Source organism: Leptosomus discolor, chromosome 6, assembly GCF_034619465.1.
Source record: "Leptosomus discolor isolate bLepDis1 chromosome 6, bLepDis1.hap2, whole genome shotgun sequence".
NCBI lineage: Eukaryota > Metazoa > Chordata > Aves > Leptosomiformes > Leptosomidae > Leptosomus > Leptosomus discolor.
The window spans coordinates 44946755-44971440 of record NC_141396.1 but is presented as its reverse complement, the minus strand read 5'-3'; the positions used below and the strand labels follow the sequence as shown (position 1 = coordinate 44971440).

Here is a 24686-nt window from a genome sequence, read left to right as displayed (position 1 = left end):
GCATATTTGCATTGTATGGTTTGCCAAGGTAGAAAAGATTGAAGTTATTAGGTCAAATGGGAGATTAGGTAGTTTTTGCTTGATGAGACATATAGTGGAAGTAAGAAGGGTAGTTTGATCTGGAAGATGACTTGAGAGTTTCATACAGTTTACAACACTCAACATGCTTCTATTTTTTTTTTTTTTTTTTTTTCCTATTCAGGGCATAACAGTGAAAGAATTTGACAGATTATCTTTTGATATGATTTTGATGAGTCCTCCCTGTCAGCCATTTACGAGGTAGATATAGCACACCTTGGAGAAAAGTGCAGTTATTGCAGTATGTACTGTTAAAGGAGACATGTTTTTGAGAGTGACACTATGTGCGGATCATCTGTGCATCTTTCTCTTCCTAAGCAAAAATGTTGTATCTCTCTTCGCTGTGGTGTTTACTGAAGTGGAAGAAATGCAGCAATTTGAATCTTAATTGTTGATCACGTTTCTTATAATACATATTTTAGTTCAGTTTAAGCTTCTTACAGCACACATTTTGCATACTGTATTGTTCCTCTAACAGTGAAATGCAAAGATTTTGCTGTTCAGAAGTGCTGCCTTTCCCTGTAGATGTCAATCTAACAGTTTCCTGGGGCAACTCCAGAAGAAGAACTGGAATGCCTCACTTCTGCCTGAGACTGAGAGTGTAATCTGGTGTTGGCTGTACTTTGAAAATTGCATGTGCACACCAATAGTTTATTCTGAGGAGTATTTCTGTTTTAGCCAGGGCTAGGAGGATAATGGTTTTGAAATGATTTTGTGGATGATATAGAGAAATATCATGCTGATTAAGAACTGGACTTGCTGAGATATTATTTGTCAGATTAGTTTCAAATTCGTGTCGTTTGATAGCACTGACCAGTGGAGGTAAGGTTCTAGTAGCTGTACTCATGCAAAGTAGTAGCTTTGTGAAAAAGTCTATTGATGGTGATGAAACTGCTTGTGTGAGAAAGTGTATCTCACTGAATGCTCTAAGATTAAAAAGAAATCCCTCCAGAGTGGTGCTGATCTATAAAAACGTAGTTGTGCAAACCTATGATGTACATAGGAATCATTCCTTCGAAATTTTTTTTGTCATATGGTGAAAAGAAAAAAGTATGACTAACGAAGTTTAGAGACATGCTAAAGCTCTTCTACTGAGGCTTTATTTTTTTAAATTTTTTTTTTAGGAGCTAATACAAGTATAAGTTAGGGGAACACAGGCCTGGAGTTACGTTAGCATTTTTAACCTTCATGAGCTGTCCAGTTTAATGTTATAAAATTGATTACAAAATTATTCACATGGGGTTCAGTCCTGCCAAATGGTGAGCACTGAGGCTTTAATTCATAGAAATAATTTAATATATTCATTGTAAAATAGAGGGGTATTCCCAGGAACCCAGTGGGGCTGCTTTGTTCTTTCAGAGCCAAGTATGTTCAAGGGGTTTGCTGGACAAGACCAGAATGCTAAATGGTTTGCAGACTGGGGAGTGGACTTCATTACTGAATGCTTCAATTTTAACCTCGCTGTGAGCTGATGGATTCCAGGGGCAGACTTTCATTCCTTAGAGCATTTCTCAGGACACTGCCTCTGTGAGCAAGTCCTAGTGTCTGTACATGATGCTTTTGCAGAATCTCTTTTTGAAACTTGAAGCAAAAAGTGTCAGCATTCTGTAGAAAAATGTAAGTCAAGTGCCAGTCTGCTCTGAGTAATATACAGGTGTGTGTTTATTCTTTCTTAGAATTGGCCTGCAAGGTGATGTATCCGATCCACGGACAAAGAGCTTTCTCTATATCCTTGATATTCTCCCAAGGTATATGTGAACTTCTACCTCAATTCTTAAGCCTTTGGTATAACTAAGTAGGTTCTTTGTAGTTCAGTGAGAGAAGTCACCTGTAGTGTTTTACAAGGATACTGCTGGTATTATGTTACTTGTTTGTTTTCACATGATCATATGTAACTTAAAAATACTTGTATTTTACTAGTGCTCCTCATAGTTACTGTATATACTTTATTGTTTGGTTTTCTTTTTATTGTGTGTCTGTTTATACTGTGGCTATATCATAAATGAAAAAAATGAGTTATTTTCAGCTTAACATCAAACTTGTACTGACTTTCTGTAGAAGCAGGAGTAGGTAATATAAAATGGGCATTGTGGAAACGTGAAAATTTTTTGAAATGCCAGGTTAAAAAAAAAGCCTCGATTCAACATTTAGTCACCCTTTGGATAGCTAACTTTTGAAAGTTTGTTTAAATATTTTATTGACTGCAAAATACGATACATCTTCTGTCCCCTTCCATTCTTTCTTAAAGTGTCTATTCTGTCTTTTTGGTGCTGTTTCTGGGTATCTTGGGGACAGATTGTGTATTTTTGGTTTGTAGTATAATCTCTTGTTTTGAGTAGTAATACTAAAGAATTCAAATAGCACCGCGTGGTCTGCACAGTGTCCTTGTCTTTGTATTGGTCAGTCATTTTTGCCTGGTCAGACCTTGCTGTCTAATAAAATACCCTTGATTATTTGTAGTATTTATGCCTTAAATTTTGGAATAGTAAATCCAAACAAAGTGGGTTTTGTTGACCTAAATTGTTCTTATTGGGAGTGTTAAAAATCAGCTCCAAGTAATGCTTGTGGTCTTTTTTTTGGGAAGAGATGCATAACACTGTAAGAACCCCTCCTGGGGAAGTGGAACAAGCAGTTGCTCAGGGAGATTATCAGCAGAAATATCTGTTTCTGGATTGAGAAGTTTGTTGGGTACCAATTGGCAGAAGCCTGAGAATTTGCATCACAGTCCACCAGACACCATTCCTGGCAGTCCTATTTCTTCTGGAGACTGGGACAGCTCTTCTCTTTGTATTCCTTCCTTGGTTAATCCTGGTCTCAGAACTGGAGGGTGATGAAGGGAGGTTTGGCTGTCCTTTTAGATTTTTTCAATTTTTATTTTATATGAATGCTTTCTGCACAGAAGGAAACTGGTACCAAGAACAGCCTTTCTTTCAAACTGCTGTTAACACAGGGAGAAAAGGGTCTCCATCCTTCTTCCAGAAATGACCTTTTTGCAGCCAGCAACATTAAAAGGAACTACCTCTTTGCCCTTGTCATCAGCAGGTAGAGGACACAGACGGGCTGAGTGGCTTGGTTGGGATTGCCTGGGAACGCAATACAGATTCTGCAGCCTAGTAAGTTAGACAATTAATAGGTGAAAAGAAAGGTTATTATTACTCCCCAGCTTCTAGCAGAGACACGAAAATAAGGAGGTAATATGTGTTTCTGGAAGTGGCAAAGGATGTGTTTTCAGGAGTGAGAAATGTAACTTAGTCCTCCAGACTGACCGTTCAAAATCATGAATTATAAACAGCAGATAGTGGGTGAGTTAATAATTTGTCAGAATAATAGTATCTTCCTTATCCTTAAGGGAATCATGACCTCAGTGTTCGTTTCCGTTAAACTGAGACACAGTTAAGAGGCTGGCTGCTTTTGGGACAGTGTTGTGCATTAATATGGAAATGTTGCTTTCTGCTGGCTCTGAGCTTCGCTGGATAAAGGGCAGAAGCTTTTCCTTCACAAAACCAAAGGTTTAGATGCTGCAGGACATGTTTTTCTTCATGACGTTGTAAAGGAGCTGGATTTGGCTGTGGCACTTAATCTCAATGGTGCAGAGACCTGGCGTGTCCATATCTCCCTTGGGCAGTGCTTACTGTAAGCAGTCTGCAATATGTTCAAACTGTTGACTTCAGTTTCTCAGTTCCAAAGATTATGTTTTACTGAGATAGTGTTTGTGTATTTTTTTGGGATACGTCGTGTTTGCCAGACGTTGACTATAGAGTATTTCAGGCCAAAAAAGGGAAATTCTTAATATAGGAGTTATCACTTTGCATTCTAAATTGGTACAGCATGCATTTGGTTTATGGAAACTGTAAAATAATTTCTCATCGCTTGTCTGTTCCTACTGTATGTTTTATAATGCAATTTTGCTGAAATGAGGCTCAAAGATAGCCTGGGAAGACAAATTAGAGATATGGAAAGGACAGTTTCAAGATCTGGAAAAACCTGGAAAATCATTGCAGCACCCAGCCAGCGAACAAAATCTGATCCAAATGATCTGGATGCAGTTGACGTTCAACATGTCCAAGCCATATCTTGGGGAAATCTAATGCTAAGACATCAAAGTGCCGTTTTTACAGACACATTTATAATGTTACTACCTGCCAAGTACTTAACACATACTCTTTGTATGTAGTGATTGTTACTTGTCTCGTGATCTGTTGATCCTGTATGAGCTCTTGCACTTCAGGCTATACTCTGGATTCGTTACTTCAAAAATAAGTTGCATGGTAGGTGATAATGATGTTGAGCATGGTTAAACATATGAACAAATATATTCTCCATTCTTCTGCAGGGAATTTGGTGGCTGCTGCTGCTTGTTTAAGTTTAGTATTATTTTTTCACTATTTTTAGTATTTTTAAATTTGATGTAGTGTATTGTACATTTTCCCATTGCTTGTGAAATGCTTTAGTTTTTTAATTCTTCATGTGAGCATCTTTTATTGATGGCAGTTAAGAACGTGCTAAAAAAATTCTTCTGGGATTTATACCCGTGGAAGTCCAATGTCACTGACTTAAATAAGCATGGAGCTGCTGTCTGCTGGTCTTAGTGTCCTGTTTCTATATGCTGTTTGGTGATCCCAGTGTGTGACAGACATACTATGTCTACATTAGCCTTACTAGAGAATTAATCAGTGCCAGGGAATGTTCCCAGAGACTTGAATCTGAATCATCTATGCTTCTAAACTGTTAGAATGGTCCCTGGTGCAGTTTGGGCATGTTCCTTTCTCCAGAGATTTAATATGCTGGTTTTGGAATGAGCCTATTTCCAGACCTCTGCACTGATTTGCTAAACCTCAGGCACCTCCTTCCCCACCTCCCTATCAAAATGAAAAAGTATAGAAAATTGAGAATATCTGCAGTTTGAACTCTAAACATGTCAACATGTCATATTTCTTAAGGCAATTAGATGAATACTGGGTTTGATGTATTATTGCTAAAGTTGATGTGACATTTTGACATTGATTTCTGCTTTAAGCACTTTAAAACAAAAGGTTTCTGTCCCATGGCTGAATAGTGATTCCCCCCCCCCCCAATTATCTCTCCTCTTACAGACTCAATCTGTTGTATGTTAATATTATGCTTTTGGAAATGAACAGTGGTAAGCATTTTTAAAACTATATGCCTGGGGTATGGGAGAGTACAGCAGTTCATCTGAATAGAAATGATTTTTAGTGTTTTTATAATTACCAGCAAGCCACATTTTTAATTCAGTTGGGAATGATTTTGATCTAGGCAACCCTGAAAGTTGAGGGTTTTGTTTTGTTTTGTTTTGTTTTAAGGATGCTAAACTTTTAGCAGCTTGCATGAAGCGATAATACTTTGATCTAATATTTGGTAATACTTTGGCTACAAGAAATTGTAGTCAAACAAATCTGTGGATGAATATAAGGTAGTTTACATCATGTTACTCTGACTTACTGATTTTTTTTTTTTTTAAATTCCCCCCCCCCTTCCTTGTAGGCTCCAGAAGCTTCCAAAATACCTACTTTTAGAAAATGTTAAAGGATTTGAATCCTCTTCTGCGAGGTAAAGTCTAATTTATGCAGGTTTTAGTTTTTAATAAAAGACATTTTCTTTAGCACGGGAAGGCAGAATTTTAATTTCCTAAAATTTAAGTTGCCATCAGATGGTCCAGAGATACAGTATGAAGACTGTCTGTAATCTTTGAAATGTGGAGGAGGAAAGCTGTCAGTAAGGTTACCTAGTGACAGCAGGAGCATTCTCCTCTCTTGTGGACAAAGCAGGAGACAGGGGGTTGTGGTTTTGTCATTTGCTGGAATAGAGTAGGATCTTTCCATAGCATTTCTTGAAGCAGCTAGAGAGCCGGCACCCTGCACGTCGTGCTCCTAAATGAGTATGGCAGGCAGCTGGGAGACACGTTCAGCACTCTCGCTGGGTAAGTATCCTCTGTGAACGCCTTGAGGGAGGCGCAGGCTGCTGCTGTAGACCCTGTGATTCCCTAGGTTCTGCCTTCCTGGGCAGTGTTTGAACGAATTGTAGTTCAGAAACACCCCAGTCAGAATGCTTGCTTTCTCTTATGATGCTTGGGGTGACATGCAGTGCCAGGTACAGGTCACAGCTCCTGCTTTTTGTGTAGTTCCAGCCTAGTGCAGTCTGCAGGGGGTAGAAAAGGCAAGTTTTTTTGGGGACATTTCCATTTCACTGTTTTTTTTTTTTTCTTTTTTTTTTTCCTATCCTATTGTTTAGAAAGTACATTCCTACCTCACTGTTGTTATCAAAGACACTGTTTTTTGTCATCCCTTGAGTTAGCCCTTTTGTTAGGCTTATGTGAACAGAGGGAAGTAGTGAGCTACTTGTAGTGGTTTTAATCTGTTTTATAATTCACAATAAAGATAATGTCTTGCCCTCTGATTATTTTCCTTGTTGGCACACTATAAGTACTCTCCTAGAGATGGGATATTTTTTGAAGGGGTGTTCGCACTGAAGTAGGTGTGAGATACCTGTGAATGTGTAATAGTAAGTTTTGGCTGCAGTAACACTGAACTTTGTATGCTGTCTCATCAGATTCAGAAATGATGACTTCGTATCTGTAGTTCTCTGTGCTGAATGTCTTGGTATCTAAAGTGCTTTTATTTAGGATAAAATGGACTTAAGGGTTGTATGAAGGGAGTAATTGCTTTTTTGATTCTTTTCACTGCCAGAAATGAGCTTTTGCGAACACTAGAAGCATGTGGATTTAAATATCAAGAATTTCTCTTGTCTCCAACCTGTGTGAGTACTAAAATTGCTCAAGTATTTAGCTGTTCAGATTGCACTGGGCCCCCAGACATTTGAAAATGATCTATTGTATTAGAAGAGAGTCGTGCCCAGAGCTGAAGATATTCTTTCAAATGAGAAAGCCATCTGGTGTGACTTCAGATTTCCATCAGTATACTGGCATAATCGTACTGCTGTTACTGTTCAGATCCTAGTCCTGTGTTGCTTTGATACCATTTGATATTTTATAAGAAGGCATGAATTTACACCATGACCGGGAAGCTGGTTTTCCCTGAAGGAGCCTCATTGCTTCAGAAGTGCCGATGCCTGTGGATTTCCCAGCACAGAAATGTGACTGTGTCATTTGTGGGAGGAGGGGCTTTGTTTGCATGTTTTCCTGGCAACTGAAAAAAGAGTTGAGAGAAATTTCAGATGGTGCAAGACTAAATGGAACCAGTGAAGTACTGTATATGTCTGAGTGAAGCTGATAGAGGGTAGCTTGAAAACCAGTTGTGATGCATTTGTTTCATTGTTAGATGTCTTATAATTCCTTGTTCAAAGAGACAAGGAAGTGCCTTTTTGCCTTTTTTATAGCAAACAGTTAGGACGTGTCCCGAGAAATCATGATGCGTGCCACTTTTCTTACCTTGCATAAAAGTTTGTTTACATTCCTGTTCATTTACAGAGAGAGTAAAAACTATGAGGTACAAAGAATAATTGCCCACTTTTTTCCCTAAAAATACCTAGGCATGGAAGTTACAAGTGTTTAGGATATGTTAGTGTGGCGTAGTTCTGTTACTGTATATAATGGCAGATAACTTGTATGATGCTATAGACCAGTCCCTCTGTCTTTATCACATGGACTAAAGGCTTGTGGATTTTGCTTACAGCTTGGCGTTCCCAATTCTAGGCTGCGGTATTTTCTAATTGCGAAGCTTCACCAAGAACCGTTTTCCTTTCAAGCTCCTGGTCAGGTGAGTCTATCAGTGTTACCTGAATTTGCTTTGTTTCATGAAGATGGAGTGTTAAATTTTCAGTTTAGTGGTGAGTGTTGATGACTGGAGAGAAGGATAAGTGATATCAGCAGAAAAGTTAAATTCTGTCTCTCTTTTCCAGCCTAGATACTGAGTTTTCTAAGGACTGAAATACATGCCAGGTGCTTACGTGGCTTTAAACAGTTGGGAGACAGTGGCTGATAGTGGGCTAGAAAACAGTGCATTCTGCTACCTTTTTCACACCCTTGGAAAGGTCTTTTTTCAAAGGCAATTATTTGTTGTTCCTGACCTCATTGCTGGTAGGTCAGCAGGTCTTGACGCTAATGTTTTTTTAAATCCTCATGAAAATAACATTGAATGGTTACTTGCTTTGTTCTGAGCATCTCTGAAGGAATTCTTACTCACTGTGGAGTGTGCTGTCAAGTTGTTATCAAATGCAGTTCTTTACCTTCCCCGCCCTGCCCCCCCCCCATTTGTTCCTAGATTTTGACGAGATTCCCAGACCAGGATCTAGAAGACTTACTCAAGGACAAAGTTGCTGACAAAGTGGGTGAAGCTGGTTCTTCCTTGTCTTCTGAAGAGAAGAAGCTGTTTCCAAATATTGGTCTTGATTGCGGCAGCAAGAAGAGTTTACCAAAAGGGGCTTTTCTTTTTAAGCTTGAAACAGTAGAAGAAATGGAAAGGAAACATGGTCAGGACAATGATTCCTCTATTCAAATGCTAAAAGATTTCTTGGAAGAGGAAAATGAAGAAATGAGACAGTATTTCTTACCACCGAAGTCCTTACTGCGCTATGCTTTCTTGTTAGACATTGTTAAACCCACCTGCCGGAGATCCACATGCTTTACAAAAGGGTAAGTTGCAAAGAAAATGTCTTGCTGAATCATGTCCTGAAATTTTAAGTATGTTTTTACTTGGATACTGTTAAAACAACGACAGCCATTTCATCAAAAAACCCCCAGGCTTCTGAAAAAATAAAAATCTCCTTATATGGTGCACTTCTGGGTCCAGTGGAATGCCAGAATGAGAATCTGTTTGGCAGAACATCATGTGCCCACTCCCAAAAAGGCATTCAGAAAGATGGTGCTGTTTGTTGTTGACCTTCACAGAAGCTTAATTATCCCTGCGGAAATATGGGTCCAGTAGACTGGTATAGTACTGATTCATTAATGAATTTTTTTATATTGCTCAATGAAGTTACAGAGTGTCATGCATGACAGATCCGTTCCTCATTAAAACTGTCTCCACTGTACATTTTATTGATTTCTTGGATTTTTCAGCTGTGTAGGTAAGAATAGTTTTGGATTGACCATATGTCATAAAACCAGTGAGGCTGCTGCGTTTCAAGTCATGTTTGATGGAGCAGAACATCAGTGGTTTTCTGTCTGGTAGTTTTCTGATTTGTACTTTGCAATGTTGAGTTTGACTGCCAGAGGTGTTGAGTGTTCTGGAAGGCCACGGACCAGCTGGTCAGGAGCTTTTTTAATGAACATTGGAAAATGCCAGTTGGAGCCTGGAAGTTTGTGGGAAATATTAGTATCTCTGAATTTTGCAAATTAGAGTGGTGGGGTTTTTTGTATTCTCAGAATGTTTCAACAAAACGGCTTAGTAGATGAGTTAAAGCTAGTTATAACTAGCCAGATTGACAGAGTTCTGCAGAGTTTGTAATTTCAAGTTTTTGGCAGCAAAAAAGCTGAGAAGAGAAAGAATTTTAAAAGTTCAAAATTTGTGCAACAGGAAGGCCCTTCCTCCAGCTCTCATTGACATACACCTTTTGTGCCCCCACTCTCTTGAATTGTGGGGGAGTCAGCATCTCGTGGAGTCTGTTTCTTAACTAGAATAGTCAAATAAAAACCTTAGGCCAGAATGATCTCTTGCGTATCTCATGTATGCCTTAAGTGTCATCAAAAATAAATTGGCCGCTTGTGGTTTCACTACAGTACGTCATGGTAGTTTGTGGTCATGTTTATCAAAATCACATTGAAGGAGGCTCCTGAGTAGTTAGTATGAAGTCTTTATATATAGTGGTGGGAAACCTGACACGGAGCGTGACTGTTGCCCTTCTGCTGATGTGGAAGGAACCAGGCCAGATAGCTGTGGTAATTCTTCTTGGCTTAAAACGTAGGAATCTGATTTACCGTCTTTGTTCCCTTTTTTAAAATCCTTTGGGAAGGAAGGTTTCCAACATGGTTCTCAATGTGGTCATATAATTTACAGCTCTGCATTAAGAGAAAGATTATGATTACATCTCGGGCGTCATCCAGGTCACTTGCTGAGGCCAAGAATAAGTTGCTGCTGTATGTGTTTTAGGAGTTCTGTTTTGATGTTTCTCCGAAGCATGAGATTTAGGAGAGAGGACCCTGAATGGTGCAGAACAGCACTCCAAGTTGTATAGAGAATCCCTCTGCTACGATGCCTGTTGGTGTCATGTCTTACAAGTCATACTGATCACCGGCTTTGAGAGTGGGAGACAAATTTCCCTTAGTTCTGATTAGGCTTTAGATGTTTGCAGCAAGGTTTGTATGATGAGGATAATCCAGGTATGCCTTCTCCAGCCCTTGCTAATTTGGGGACCTCAAATGCTGAGTGGTTTTTGCCTTTCTGCCTTTGCCATAGCAGTATGTTGTCTGAAAGGCTTTGGTGGACTATAGGGCACAATATAACAATGTGTGAGAGATCAAGCAGATGATCATGTGTTCCCGTCCAACCTTGGACTCCTAGGCTATTGGAAAATGATTGCTGAGTTCCTTGAGACTACAAATGCCGTGGTTTCTCTCAGGAGTATGTTTGTGGTGACTGAAGTTGTGAGAGGAAATTGTCCATAAGGACAGAGCAAATGAGAAGTACTTCTTTAGGCATAATTGTTCTGGACTTGTAAATTCTTGATATGCTATTGATAAGAGAAGCAATACCTTCTAAATTAGTGTAGTATTAGTTACAGAAACTCTCTGTAGGATTGTGGAAATTACCTTTTTGTTAGTCATAATATAGGACACAATATACCCAGAAATAATGTAATGTGTATGAAATTAAAAGGATTTTTTGAAAGCTTACAGAAATAAAGGGCGGGGGGAAGTCTTGAGTTGGGTGATGGAAGAGTGTAATTTCTGAAGCCAACTTCTTTCATTATAACTGGTAATGAAATGTCAGAAAATCAATACATCATTTTTTACTGTGGCAAAAATTCCCATCTTTAATTATGTTCTGAGTCTAAGGTAGGAACATTAATTTTTCTGTAGTCAGCAGCTGCAATAATAATTAATAACAATCCAGCTAACATTGGCCATCTGCCCACATTTGGGTTAAAAAGCCAACACTCCCTGTCAGCTCCCAGACTTCTTTTACACCAACTGGATTTTTTTGTGAGGAGTTCTGTACTCTAGTGCCAATTATTTAGACTGCATTAGTTTATATAACATGGATCCTGTTTAAAGACTCTTTTTCTCCCCAATAAAACTCTAAAATACCACTTTGAAATTTATCCTCACTTATTTATTTTGGCTTAGATCTATTCATCTGAAATATGATCAGATGCTATATAAGAAGATCAGGATTCCTAGTGCTGTGTGTTGCATTGCCAAACTTGTTGCATTTTCAGAATGCAACTAACGAGTTAAAGGTGATGTATTTACAGCACAGTTCGATTCCATGTGTTTTTAATCCGCATCAGTGTCTAGGGCCTTTTATTCTGATCCTGAGGGAGATTTGCAAGCACTTCATTTCAGAATGTGTGTTGCTCTTGCTAATACTGGCAGAACTACTTGTCAGCTTTTCCAGCTGAAGAAGAAATTCTCAAGCTGGAGCCATGCTGGGTCATTGTGTCTGAAGAGAAACTATTCCTTTATTCATTGTGGAAGTAGAAAAGCTTGAAACAAGAGTTGTTCCAGTGCCTTGCCTTAGGAATGGGCCCCGAGTGGAGCGAAAGACCTTTATAACTGTCTTTACAGACGCACAGATAAAACTAGCAACTAGTATCTGTTAATGGTCGATGCCAACCAAGTCCCTCTAGTGCAGGGGATCTTCTGAAGTTCTTCTACTGTGCAAGAGCCATCTGTTGACTTGACTCAGTCTCTTTCTGCTCGGGACGTGCAAACACTATCATCGTTAGACCAGCAGAGCATATTCCTCAAAGCCCATAATTATATTTAAATGATAGCCTGGAAGAGAGTACAGAGTAAACATGTTACTCAATCAACCACAAAGCATCCAAAAAAGCTATCATATGTTTTAGAATGTTAAGTTTGCTTACTGTTTAGTTCAAGTTAATTTTTTTCTTTTTTTCTTCTGCTGCTCTGCATAATGACTGTCCATCCCCTATCCCTTCCCCCAGTGGAAGATCCACAAGCAAACAAAAGTTAAACCTGGCTGAAGCACGTTGCTCCTAATGTCTTGATAGAGAAGCTGGAGGCTCGCACTAATGGTCTTCCTTTGAACACGGAGAGCCGATTTCAACTCTGGGACTGTTTGGCTTTTTAACATATTTTGCCTTAATGTGATATTGGCCTGTGCATGGAGATGGCCCTTTCTGATGATGCAGTGCTTGGATTCCTTGCCTTTGTGTAGTTGCCTGGTTGCCTTTTATGTAAGGCATTAGTGTGGATAAACCCTTGTGGTCTGATTGCAGACTCTTCCCTGGAGAGCATGTTCTGAGGCTACTGCACTCTTAAGGGTTAACACTGCTAGTAACGAGGCCTTTTGCTTTACCTGTCAGGAGGGTAGTTGTTGATCAAAGAAAAGGAACCTGAGTAACCTCCCTGCATCAACACTATGAGGTCTGATGAAAATATTAATTTAAGATTGTTATTTTTGTTGTCGTTAAGGTACGGACACTATGTAGAGGGGACAGGCTCAGTTCTGCAGACAGCAGCAGATGTACAGGTAAGAATGTGTGGACTGACATAGGAGAATGACTTGGGTGTTTTTTCTGTCTTCTGCTTTGTTATACTGAATGTTATAACAAAAAAGCTTTTTAAACTACATTTTATGGCAACTGAGTTTCCAATTGATTTACTTTGTGTTCCTAAACAACAGTTTATTTAAATCAAAATTATATGTGTGTGTCTCTGGAGATTATGAGTTGCTATTATTTTATTATCTGTAGTGTCATATAGAGGTTTCACAGGGATATGTGAAAACATTAAAAATGACTAATTCTATGGATAAACTACAGTACTGTGTTGTGAAGCCAGAGACATTGTTTTGTACGCAGATGATCCAGTAAATATTGTCAGTTTAATGTGTTTGAATTTCAAAAGTATTATTTATCTGGGAAGACATAGTATTTTGAAGAGTTCTACTGTTGATACTAAGTTCACCAGAGTGGTATTTTGGCATTGGGGGAGGTAAAAATAAATGTATTAATGAATCATCGTTCAAAGATACTTTTCACAAAGCCTGTTTTGTACACAAGCACCTCCTCTTGCACTTCTTTGCTGTTCACTAGTATTATATGGCATTTCTAAGCGTAAAAAGAGTGCAGCTTTGGAATAATCTCAAAGCGAATGCATTAAACAGCTGCATCCATACAGCTTAATTTGTGTGTATCGTCTGCTGTGGGGTTATGTTAAGTCGCTATGCTGTCATTAACAAATGTTTATAGACCTTTGATTGCCTCACCAAGTGTTGGTATGGCTTGTAACTGGAGGAAGAAATGATGAACGCCCTCCTGGCAACATTGATTTCTTTCTTACAAGTCCATGTGTTGAGAAAATTGGTTGCAAAAATACACCACCGATCATACTTTGAAGCAAGCCATGCTATTGTCTTTGACACTGTGAAAATTGGAGGAATATTCTGTTAAGATGTGTGTGTGAAGTTTTATGTATTTGGCCTGCATTGGTGATACTTATTGTTTTGGATGTTCTTCATAGCTTGAATCGGTGTTTAAACGCATTGAGGAGTTGCCAGAAGAAGAGAAGCTTACAAAATTGTCAACGCTAAAACTGAGGTACTTTACTCCAAGAGAAATAGCAAATCTTCATGGATTCCCTGTGGAATTTGGTATGTGCTACAAAACGTCCGTTTCTATATCATTCTTCAGAAATGCCAATCTAGGCTTTCTACTGGGGACTAGTCCATGCTTTTTATGGATGTCTTTTCGGACTGCTCAATTCTTATGACTGACTAGTGTTACTTGGCTAACTCTGAGTTTCTCTGAATTTCCATTAGTTTTTTATATTTTGTAAGAGACAGCTTCTGCGGTTAGGATTATCTTCATAAACTGAGAAAAAAGTTTTGGCATGAGAAATGCTCTGTTACTGAATGGCAATGAAGGAATACCTTTGTTTAAAGTTGAAACTATTTACTCAGCAGCCAGCGTTACTCACAACTGTGGTAAGCAAACGTACCCTGCCGGTTTAGGAGGTCTGTTAGTGGTTTTCGGTGTTTGAGCTGCTTGCTTTCTCTCTTCCACATGTTTGCAGCTGCTGACAGAAATGGAATTTCAGAAGATACAGCTACTTCTTTGTTCAAGAATAACCAAACTCTTCAGTTAATGGTCTTTTAAGTCATCTTGTGTTTTCTAGAAAAGGCAGTCCTAGCCCTTGGTCAATTACTTAATTTTCTGACTGTTTTTGTGGAGAAGAGGGAGTCAAGGAGCAAGACTCGGTAATACCAGTACTTGGGGGACAGGTCAAGCAGAATTAAGCCTGAAATAAATTCACCCTTCTAAAGAAAGGCAGGCAGGAAAGTGTAGCTGTTCCTGCCTGCTAAGGAGCTTGGCCTGCTGCTGTCATACCAGATCAATTTATTGTCTCAGTAACATCTGTCAACTAAGACACCACTGATCTTGACTAATTTGTTGTATTTTTTGTTCAACTTCCTCAGTGACTTAGAGTTGTGAGGAATGGTAATAGTTCTTAAGTATTTCTTTCTTTTGCAGTTTTAGTTGGTTTTCTCATTTATAATTTACAGATATATTCAAAATGACTACATTCAGAGAACATTATCAAGGTTGGAAAGTTAAATGTTAGAGTTGCCAGCACTAAGCTTAGTCGTTTAAGACTATTTGCAGGAGTCTGCTGTGTTGAGTTAGGTGCCAACATGCAGGAGTTCTTAGAGCCTCTCTTCTTCAATAAATTTGGCCTTTTGCAGACAGCCGCCTTCTTAGCACAGCTCTGTTCCATATGGCTGTAGGCTGCTGTAAAGAAACTTGAGCTAAACAGGGCTGGATTGGGCTCACATAGGTTTATTGTGCTGTTCAGGCTCCCTTTTGAGCGCAGAATTGCCTGTTCTCCCCCCCCCCCCCCCCCGCCACTTCTTTCTCTCTCAAAAGCAACAAACAAAACACCACCTTGTGTTTTCCAAATGTTAAATCAGTCTTTGCAACATCACTGAGAGGTGTAGTAGGGTTAGTGGAAGTCTGTTAATTTAGGGTGATCACTTTGCAAAACCTGACCTGTTTCAGAGTGTTGGGAACAATGCCATGCTTTCTCTGGTCAGCGCTCGTCTTCAGGGACAGCTGTGAGCTTCAGTGTTTTTGCAAACCAGAACTGAACTCTCAAGACAAATCAGGCTTCCAAATTTGAGGAGCATCCAGGTTGTCGCCATCTGCAAGTTGCTCATTTAGCAAACTTGTCTCTTGTCACCTGGGAACTGTGGAGGGAGCTACAAGGACAGATTCCACCTCTTGGAGGGCAGTACCCTTCTGCCTTAATCATGAGGCCTTCTTTACACTTGGTGCGGTTCCTCACCTTGCTATGCTGCTTTTCCATCTTCCAAAGCACGGGAAACGGGAAACGAGCCTCTCTCCTGTAGTGGCATCCTCTCGCATATGCTCTTGACTCATAGGCAGAACAAGCCTTTCCGGCTGCGCTGAGTCACAAGTCTGACATTTCTTTCCTTTGTGTTTAAGACATTTCCCACTTTGTACTTAAAAAAAAAAAAAAAAAAAAGGTGTTACTCAGCTCTAGGCTGATTGAAATCCCTGGTGAATTTAGGTTCTGTAATCTAAGCTGCTTTTGACGATTTTCCAATCGATGTTTTGGTTTGGTGTTTTTTTTTTTTTTTTTTTTTGGAAGTTGCTATATTTGTAACCACAGCAAAGGGTGTTTCCCTGACAGCATTTCTCCCATGTTAAATTTCAAGTATAGTATTTTCAGAGGGAAATGTGCTATAATTTCTCTGCTCCTGAGTTCTGTAGCAACAGCAACATTTGGGCTGAAATTTTCAACAACAGAAAGCCTGGAGCTGTACCCACTGCAAATATGTTGTTGGTCCAAGAAGCTAAAGAATAAGAAAACTATAAGCTGAAAATCAAGTGATGAGAATGACAGGAAGCTTTGTAGCAGATGCTGTGACTAGCTGCAGCTATGGTATTACCAGAAGAAATGTGATTGTGTGTAAATGGTTTGGTATTTTAACAAACTGGTGGCCTTTTCCAGTACGTGAGATCCAGAGTTAACGTCATTGTTCATTGTTAATGTTAACAGATTTATTTGTACTTTTAACATCAAAATGTGTAAGTAGGAATTGCACTATAGGTCGATGAAAGACTGCAGTCATTTGTCTTGGCTGGTGCTGTGGGTCCCACAGCAATATCATTAAAAGAGATCAGAGCATTCTTGCACCTGGGACCTGCTTTCATGAGAGTGATGTCAGGATGCCTTTCCCATTTTTCCTGTTAGTGATGTGTGTTAGCTGTTAGGAACCAAATGGCAGCCTCGTGGAAAGCCAGCACAGTGTGGTAGCGTGCATAGCCAAGGCTGCAACATCATCAAGTAGCACGTATGGACCAAGCAATACAGGGAGAGCTATGCAGCGGCTGCCAGCGTGCTGTGAGCTGTTAAATCTGTCCTGATGCTGGCTGCTCTTGAGCCAAGAAGATAGAAGGTGCAAGATGACATTAATAGGCAGATGGAGGAGGCTTGGGATAAAGGAAACAGTGAGCCCTGAAAATTAATTCAGGCTTTCAGTTGGCAAGAGGCAGAAGGAGAAATTCTGAAATTTTCAGGGTTCAGATAAGTTTCTTGGGCTACAAGTGCATGTTTCTTGGGCGTAAATACAAATTTATTTTTATATACTCTCTCAAAATGTGTGGATTCTGTACCTTACACAGTGATTTAATGTGAAAACTCCATCTAAGGAAGTGTGTATGGGAGTGCAAGTGATTTTTCCAAAGAGAGAGGGACAGTTGCCCAAATGTGAGTGCTAGGAAGCTGGGCAGAGTGGATGGAGCTGGCAGAAGATGTGTTTACCAAAGCAGTCCACATTTGAGGCATTAATAACTGGCAGAGAAGGATGGAACAACTCCTCCCAGACACCACCTCCTCAGCTTTCCACCCTTGGCTCAGCAGCTGTCCAACTGTGTTCTCTCCTGAGCGATCCCTGGAGGAGGAATTTTTTCGAAGTGCTATGAAAACTTCAGAACATGTGTATCGCTACTTGCATGCACATCACGTTTATGCATCAAAGCTAATCTGGCTGGTGAATGACCTTGGGCTCAAAGTTAGGTTTTCTTCTTAGGTAGTGATCAAATAATTGAATGTGATCAACTTTCAGCAGCTTAGCAGGTGACCCTAGTTGGTGAATCACCACTGCTGTTCATCATCCACTGAAGTTTGAAGCAAATGCCCTTTAGCTCACGGCAGGAGTAAGCTGAGGGTACAAGCAAGGACGGTTACGGCAGACCAGCAGTTCAGAAGTACAGTGTAAAGCTGACTGGGAAATGCGGTTTAGTCCCTCTGCAGAATCATGACTGACTTTCTGCCACGGCCATGTTCCCCTGTTGATGTTCTCTAGCGTGGCGGTTGTGCAGTGCTTTAGCTCCTGCTGCCCCTCTGTGAGACTCCTGGATGTTTTGAGGCTTCTTGTTAAACGCGAGGGACAGCAGCACTGCTAACGGAAAAGCTGGTACAACCCCAATGAACTGGTTGAAAATTCTTTTTGTAACTTTGTGAATTGTAGAGGGCAGGGGTGAACCCCGCTGCAATCTGTGATAACTGCATTGAGAACTGTTCCCTGAAAGAAAGGAGCAGACTAAAAGCTAGGAACAAACACAGACTAATGACTCTGCATTATATGTTTTTGTTTTAGGCTTTCCTGACAAAGTGACAATAAAGCAACGCTATCGTCTTCTGGGAAACAGCCTCAATGTACGTGTGGTGGCAAAATTGATCTGTGTTCTGCTTGAGTAATTTGCAGCCTGCATCTGAGGAGCACGGACTGGTGACAGAAAATACTTCCATCTTTCCAGAGAAAGCTGATGGCAGCTGAACAAAAATCATAGCTTACTGAAATACCCGTTCAGACGTTTTGCTGAACAGTTCTGATATATTTTAATACCTTTTACGGTGTATTTGCACTGTAGAGGTGTTTTGTTTAAATGGGAGTTTCCAGGACTGAATTGCTTTATTTAACTATCCTTTTTTGTTTGCAAAATGAAAAAGAGCAGCATTTACATATACCTCAATGAAAATGGATAAGACTATTTTATTTTGGCTCAAAACAGTGTTCAGTTTAAACAGTATAAAAAGACAGTAAATGTAAAAGTTGTTTTAATTAAGGGCAGAGACCAAGTTCTACATTTAAGATGTCTTCATCTGTAAATGAGTCATCCATTTTTACAAGGTTTATTGTATGTATGATCTGAAATTTTGATGTGTTTTTTTTAAGCTAACTAAACTATTGAGTATTTTGTATGTGATTTTTAAGAAGGCACAGTGTCATCCGTAGTTTTTGGTTTTCTCCTCCTCCCTAAATACTTGCAGGTTTCTGGAACCCAACTGTACCTGTCTGCAATGATTTGTTTAGGTGCAGCTGAATAAAAAAATACTTCATGATTATAAGAACTGTGACAAAACTTGCCTGTTTCTGTTCTCATTTGTTCAAGATAAGATCACTGTTCTTTACCAAAGACCTACACATAAAAGGCAAAAACTGCAAGTCATGCAAAAACTAATAAGAAGGGCTGCTACGAGTGTGTCAGCCAGGAAAGGAAGGTCAAAGAAAGTGTACCCCCATGGTGAGTGAGACTGGCAAGCTGGTAACAGGAGATGAAGAGACGGCTGAGGTACTCAGCAACTTTTTTGCCTCAGTCTTCTCTGGCATCCCCTCTTCCCACACATCTTGAGTAGATGGGCTGCAAGACAGGGACTGGGGGAGCATAATCCCTCCCACTGTAAGAGAAGATCAGGTTTGTGACCACTGGAGGGATATGAACATCCATAAGTCTATGGGACCTGACAAGATGCATCCCAGAGTCCTGAGGGAATTGGCTGATGTAGTCACCAAGCCACTCTCCATGATACGTGAAAAGTCATGGCAGTCAGGTGAAGTCCCTGGTGGGTGGAAAAAGGGAAACATTGCACCTGTTTTTAAAAAGGATGGAAAGGACCCTGGGAGCTACCGACCTGTCAGCCTCACCTCTGTGCCTGGGAAGATCATGGAACAGATCCTCCTAGAAGCTCTGCTAGGGCACATGGAGGTGACTTGGGACAGCCAGCATGGCTTCACCAAGGGCAAGTCCATCATGGACAAGGGAAGAGCTACGGATGTTGTCTATTTGGACTTCTGCAAGGCCTTTGACACAGTCCCACACAACATCCTTCTCTCTAAATTGGAGAGGTATGGGTTGGATGGATGGACTGTTCGGTTGGTGAGGAACTGGTTGGCTGGTCACAGCCAGAGGGCAGTGGTCAATGGCTTGATGTCCAGATAGAGATTGGTGGTGACATCCCTCAGGGGTCTGTACTGGGATCAGTGCTGTTTAATATCTTCATCAGTGACATAGACAGTGGGATTGAGTGCACCCTCAGCAAGTTTAAAGATGACACCAAGCTGAGTGGTGGAGTTGATGCACTGGAGGCATGGGATTGTGTCAAGAGGGACCTGGACAAGCTTGAGAAGTTGGCTTGTGTGAGCTTCATGAGGTTCAAGAAGGCCAAGGGCAAGGTTCTGTACCTGGGTCGGGGCAATCGCTGATATCAGTACAGGCTGGGGGATGAGTGGATCACGAGCAGCCCTGTGGAGAAGGACTTGGGGGTGCTGGTGGGTGAAAAACTGAACATGACCAAGCAATGTGCGCTCACAGCCCAGAAAGCCAATCGCATCCTGGGCTTCATCACAGGCACTGCGGCCAGCAGGTCGAGGGAGGGGATTCTGCCCCTCTGCTCTGCTCTGGTGAGACCCCACCTGCAGTGCTGTGCCCAGCTCTGGGGACCCCAGCGGAAGACAGACATAGACCTGCTCGAGTGAGTCCACAGGAAGCCCTGAAGATGCTCAGGGGGCTGCAGCACCTCCCCTGTGAGGACAGGCTGAGAGAGTTGGGGTTGTCCAGCTTAGAGAAGAGAAGGCTCCAGGGAGACCTTCTAGTGGCCTTCCAGTACTTTGCAGGGGCCTACAGGAAAGGTGAGGAGGGACTCTTGATCAGGGAGCGTGGTGACAGGACGAGGGGTAACATTTTTGAACTAAAAGAGGGCAGATACAGACTAGATATAAGGAAGAAATTTTTTGCCATGAGGGTGGTGAAGCACTGGCACAGGCTGCCCAGAGAAGTGGTAGCAGCCCCATCCCTGGAAACATTCAAGGTCAGGTTGGATGAGGTCCTGAGCAACCTGATCTGGCTAAAGGTGTCCCTGCTCACTGCAGGGGGTCAGACTGGACGGCTTTAAGGGTCCCTTCCAGCCCACACTATTCTGTGATAAATTTAGAAGCTCCATGTTTAGGTTCTTATGGCATAAGAACTGGAGAAAAACTGTGGCCACCTTCTGAAGATTTCTTTACAAAACTTGATAATTTTTTTTTAACTAGGGTTAGGATTGTCCGCTGGGATCGAACCACTGCCTGGATCAAACCACTGCCTGTGGCCATCCAGAGTGCCACAGTTGTACACCAGTCCCATACCAGTGCCACAGTTTTACACCAGTCCAGTACGTGGACTCAATGTTTTTTAATCATCACGTCTTGTGAGTGTGCTATCTCTGAAACAATAGAGAAAATTATGGGAAAACTGAAAGCCTTCTAAAGAAGCACGTGTTACAGTTGATTTTTCCCTTGTAGCTGGTGTCATACAGGTATCTAGGAAAAAAACAGCTTGTGGGAGGAAAAGGCGAGATGATACTTAGTAAGCATCTGTTTGGGAGCTGGTGTGTCACAAAACTGGAGGATTTTTTAGATTGATCATGGTTCCTGTGCACCAAAGCAGTAAGCTGTCAAAGCTGCCAATCCTTTTGTAGGCTTGTAGACTTTTTTTTTTTTTTCCCCTATGGGATGACATAGGAACGGCTGTGGCCTATCGCATCTAGGCTTGCTAATGCAGGAGAAAATAAAGACCATAGAGATACTGCGGCTCTTCTCATCTGCCATAGTCCTGAAAAAGAAAAGGAAGAGGACAACTTTTGTAGTCCTTTGTTAGTTTGTGCCATACTTTATTTTACACTGACTCCTTGTGCATTTCTTCTTCAGTCTTGGTTTGCACGCTGCTTCTGGACTGTTAAACCAGGAAAAGCTTAGGTTGACTTACTTCATCCTGTCTTGCTCTCCAAGAGCATTTGGACTGCTCAGGCTGTTCCAGCTATACAACAGAAATGGATTCTCCTAAAAGAGCTCTCAACTACGCTCTAGAGGCAGATGAGGTTGGCCTCTGTCTTTACCTGGTCTCTTATAGTACTATAGTGGCAAAAAAAGTACTAGACTGGTGTTAGGCTGTGCTAACTACTAAACTGCAAAGAGCAAGTGAGTTTTTGACAGCGCTATGAACCATAGTTATCTGTTTACATGGTGGTTATTGTGCAGATTTATCAGCCAGATCCATAACTAGCAGCTATATGGTCTTGTCCTTGTTTTAGGGATTTGTATGCCACTGCTAAGCAAGCAGTACTAAAGTGTAAGTTGACAGTTATCTAGCTGCATCTAAAATTGATATAGCAATACAGCCTGTTTCATCTTGACAGTGCATTTTAATTCAGTGTGATTGTGAGGACTGAAATCTGTTTGCTAATCAGAGCTGTTTCTGAAGGAGATATTTTGAAAGAACAAATTTCAGAGTTGTAACAACTTGTGTATTTTGACCCCGCTAACCCTGTAATACCAGTGCAATACCACTAAATTGAGTGGCTGCTTCGTATCCCGTCTGTTTGGCATTAACAGACCCATTTACTGAGCTCTGCTGGGTTGCCCCTACTCGACCTCACTTGGTGATCCCGTGGCTTCCTTTTCTAAGCAGTCTTCTAATCATAAGTGCTTTGCAGCCTACATCGGTGCTGCACTGTGTAGCTTCAGCTTAGGCTTTTTCACAGCATTGAAATGTGATTACAAAAGCAAGTGAAAAGTAAATGAGTGAAATCTGGAAGATAGCTCTGGAAACGGAAGGAGATTTCCAGAATCTGATTTTTGGCTTTGTAGCTCACTTACTCTGCACACCTTTCGTTATCTGAGTGGGATGAGGTGGTTGCATTCCCTCAGACTTGAGAAGCTCCACTGAGGAAAAGAGTGTCATATTTGGTGGTACCATATTTATGCAGTCAGTTTTGAAGCTTGCTGGTTGCCTTACAGAATGTCTTACCTACATAAGCTTGTTTTCATCTGAGTTAATGTAGGGATTCCCTATACTCATGAAGAAAGCTGTGTAGCAGTGATGTTACTAAAATACCATTTGATTAACAGTGGGTTTGAATACCTTTTGATACAGGAACTCAAAATTTCCCAGTGGAGGTGCACCCTTCTGTGCAGTGAATGTAGAGCTCCTGCCCACAGGCTCTATCTCACCTTTTGCTGACCCTCTTGCAAGGAGTATAAGGATCGTCAGGAATCTGTGTATTACAGGCTGGAATACCATTGATCTGTGATAACACTATCATATGTCTTAAACTCAGTCACGGGTAAGCCCATTTTGTATTCTGAAGGGACATCTCAATAGAAATCACACAGAATCACAGAATGTTCAGGGTTGGAAGGGACCTCGAAAGATCATCTAGTCCAACCCCCCCCCGACAGAGCAGGGCCATCTAGAATAGGTCACACAGGAACACGTCCAGGCGGGTTTTGAATGTCTCCACAGAAGGAGACTCCACAACCTCTCTGGGCAGCCTGTTCCAGGGCTCTGTCACCCTCACAGTGAAAAAGTTTCTCCTTATGTTAATGTGGAACCTCCTGTGCTCCAGCTTGCACCCGTTGCCCCTTGTCCTGTCTTTGGCCATCACCAAGAAGAGCCCGGCTCCATCCTCCTGACACTCGCCCTTTACGTATTTATAAACATTAATGAGGCCACCCTTCAGTCTCCTCTTCTCCAAGCTAAAGAGACCCAGCTCCCTCAGCCTTTCATCATAAGGGAGATGTTCCACCCCCTTCATCATCTTTGTGGCTCTGTGCTGGACTCTTTCAAGCAGTTCCCTGTCCTTCTTGAACTGAGGGGCCCAGAACTGGACACACTATTCCGGATGCGGTCTCACCAGGGCAGAGTAGAGGGGGAGGAGAACCTCTCAACAGGTCCAATGCTTCAATGACTGTACAATTCTGTTTCAGCAGTTGTCACATTTCTAAAATAAATAGAAAATTTAGCAAATATATGTTACATCTCAAGACTGGACTATTCATTCTCAGATCACGCTTTGATTTGTTTGCTATTCAGACTGAGGTTTAACACTGTTGGCTTATTGTATAAATCCTTGTCCTGGTTTGGCTGGGACAGAATCCCAGTCCAGCCATGCCAGGCAGGCCATTAGCAGTTTGGAGTCATCCAGGGCAGCTGACATGAGTGAGCTACAGGGGTAGCCCATCCCATCATGTCATGGTCATTATAAAGGGGGAAGGTTTGCTGAGGAGGGGGAGTTCTGGCTGTGGTTCTTTCCGTTATTCTTGTGAGGACTGTTCTTTGTTTGGCTGAGTATAACTCTGTGTATCTCTGTCGATATTTGTGTTATCTCACTAAAATCTGTTTCACTTCTACCCATGGGTCTGGTCTCCTTTTCCCACTTCCCCTCTCTGGCTGTGGGGGTTTGTCAGATGATAGAGCAACTGTTATAGCTTAGCCCTGGGTGGAGGCTAAACATAGACAGTCCTGAATTGTATTTCTTTTCCTTAGCCCTTTAATACATTTTGCCTCTTAGATATTTGAAACTATGTATTTGCTCTATTTTTTTTTCCTGCATGATGTTTAAAGAATATGCCATATTAATAAGGATTTGGAGAAGACAAAGTAATAATTATTTAAGAATACCAGGCATTTCTGGGCAGTCTTATATAAATAGCACATTAAGTTGAAATGGTCAAAGAAATATCTGAGGAAAAATATAAAATATAGGATGGATGAACTAAAGGAAAAATGAAAGTGTAAGAAGCTAGGCATAGAAATGAATCCTAGTAACAGTTTTCCTTTTGCCTGTGCAAACATGAGTATTCTAGTGTCACAGCCTTGTTAAGGGAAGTTTAGGGTTGTTTAGTAACCACTTGTTTGAATAGGTAACTGATATCCAAGACACCAGGGAAAATGAAGTACTGAGTTGTGATATGTCAATTTAGATGTTACTGTGAAAAGCATGAAGAGACTTGTGGGGTTTTTGTCTTTATTTAAGTGCAAGGGTTGAGGAATTTATATAGCTGTTGAAAAGAAATATGTGACCTTAGGTGACCAGGTAGCCATTATTGAAGACAAGATACTGGGCTGTTCTCTTTGACTTTCCTCCAGCTGATCCTTTTGACAGCGAGTGGAAGCACAGACAAGGGATCTTTTGGTAAGAGCCCTGATGAAGCAAGAAGCCGAGTTGGAGGGGCTAAAATAGTGGAATACACGGCTTTTAGTGAGAGAGGGTTGTTGGAGGGAATTTTAGGTGTCCACTGTGATTGGCTAGCCTTCACTGGGATTCAGAAAACTCTGCAGCAAAGAAGTCCCTAAAATCTCCTCTAGTGGGGACACTCTCT

General features: G+C 41.1%; 1 protein-coding gene across 4 annotated transcripts in view; it reads left to right on the top strand.

The window, feature by feature from the left end:
• TRDMT1 (tRNA aspartic acid methyltransferase 1) overlaps positions 1–18630 on the top strand; it is a 29342-nt gene extending 10712 nt beyond the window's left edge. For 2 of the 4 annotated variants that reach the window (XM_086466576.1, XM_086466579.1), the window contains exons 3-11: positions 203–279; positions 1755–1826; positions 5581–5646; positions 6783–6852; positions 7728–7811; positions 8316–8686; positions 12653–12710; positions 13703–13832; positions 17865–18630. In XM_086466576.1, coding sequence (XP_086322702.1) covers positions 203–279; positions 1755–1826; positions 5581–5646; positions 6783–6852; positions 7728–7811; positions 8316–8686; positions 12653–12710; positions 13703–13832; positions 17865–17965 — 1029 coding nt within the window. In that variant the 3' untranslated portion in view covers positions 17966–18630. The remainder of the gene's footprint in view (positions 1–202; positions 280–1754; positions 1827–5580; positions 5647–6782; positions 6853–7727; positions 7812–8315; positions 8687–12652; positions 12711–13702; positions 13833–17864) is intronic. The other 2 variants (XM_086466578.1, XM_086466577.1) reach the window with 2 other exon arrangements.
• Positions 18631–24686: the final 6056 nt, after the last annotated feature.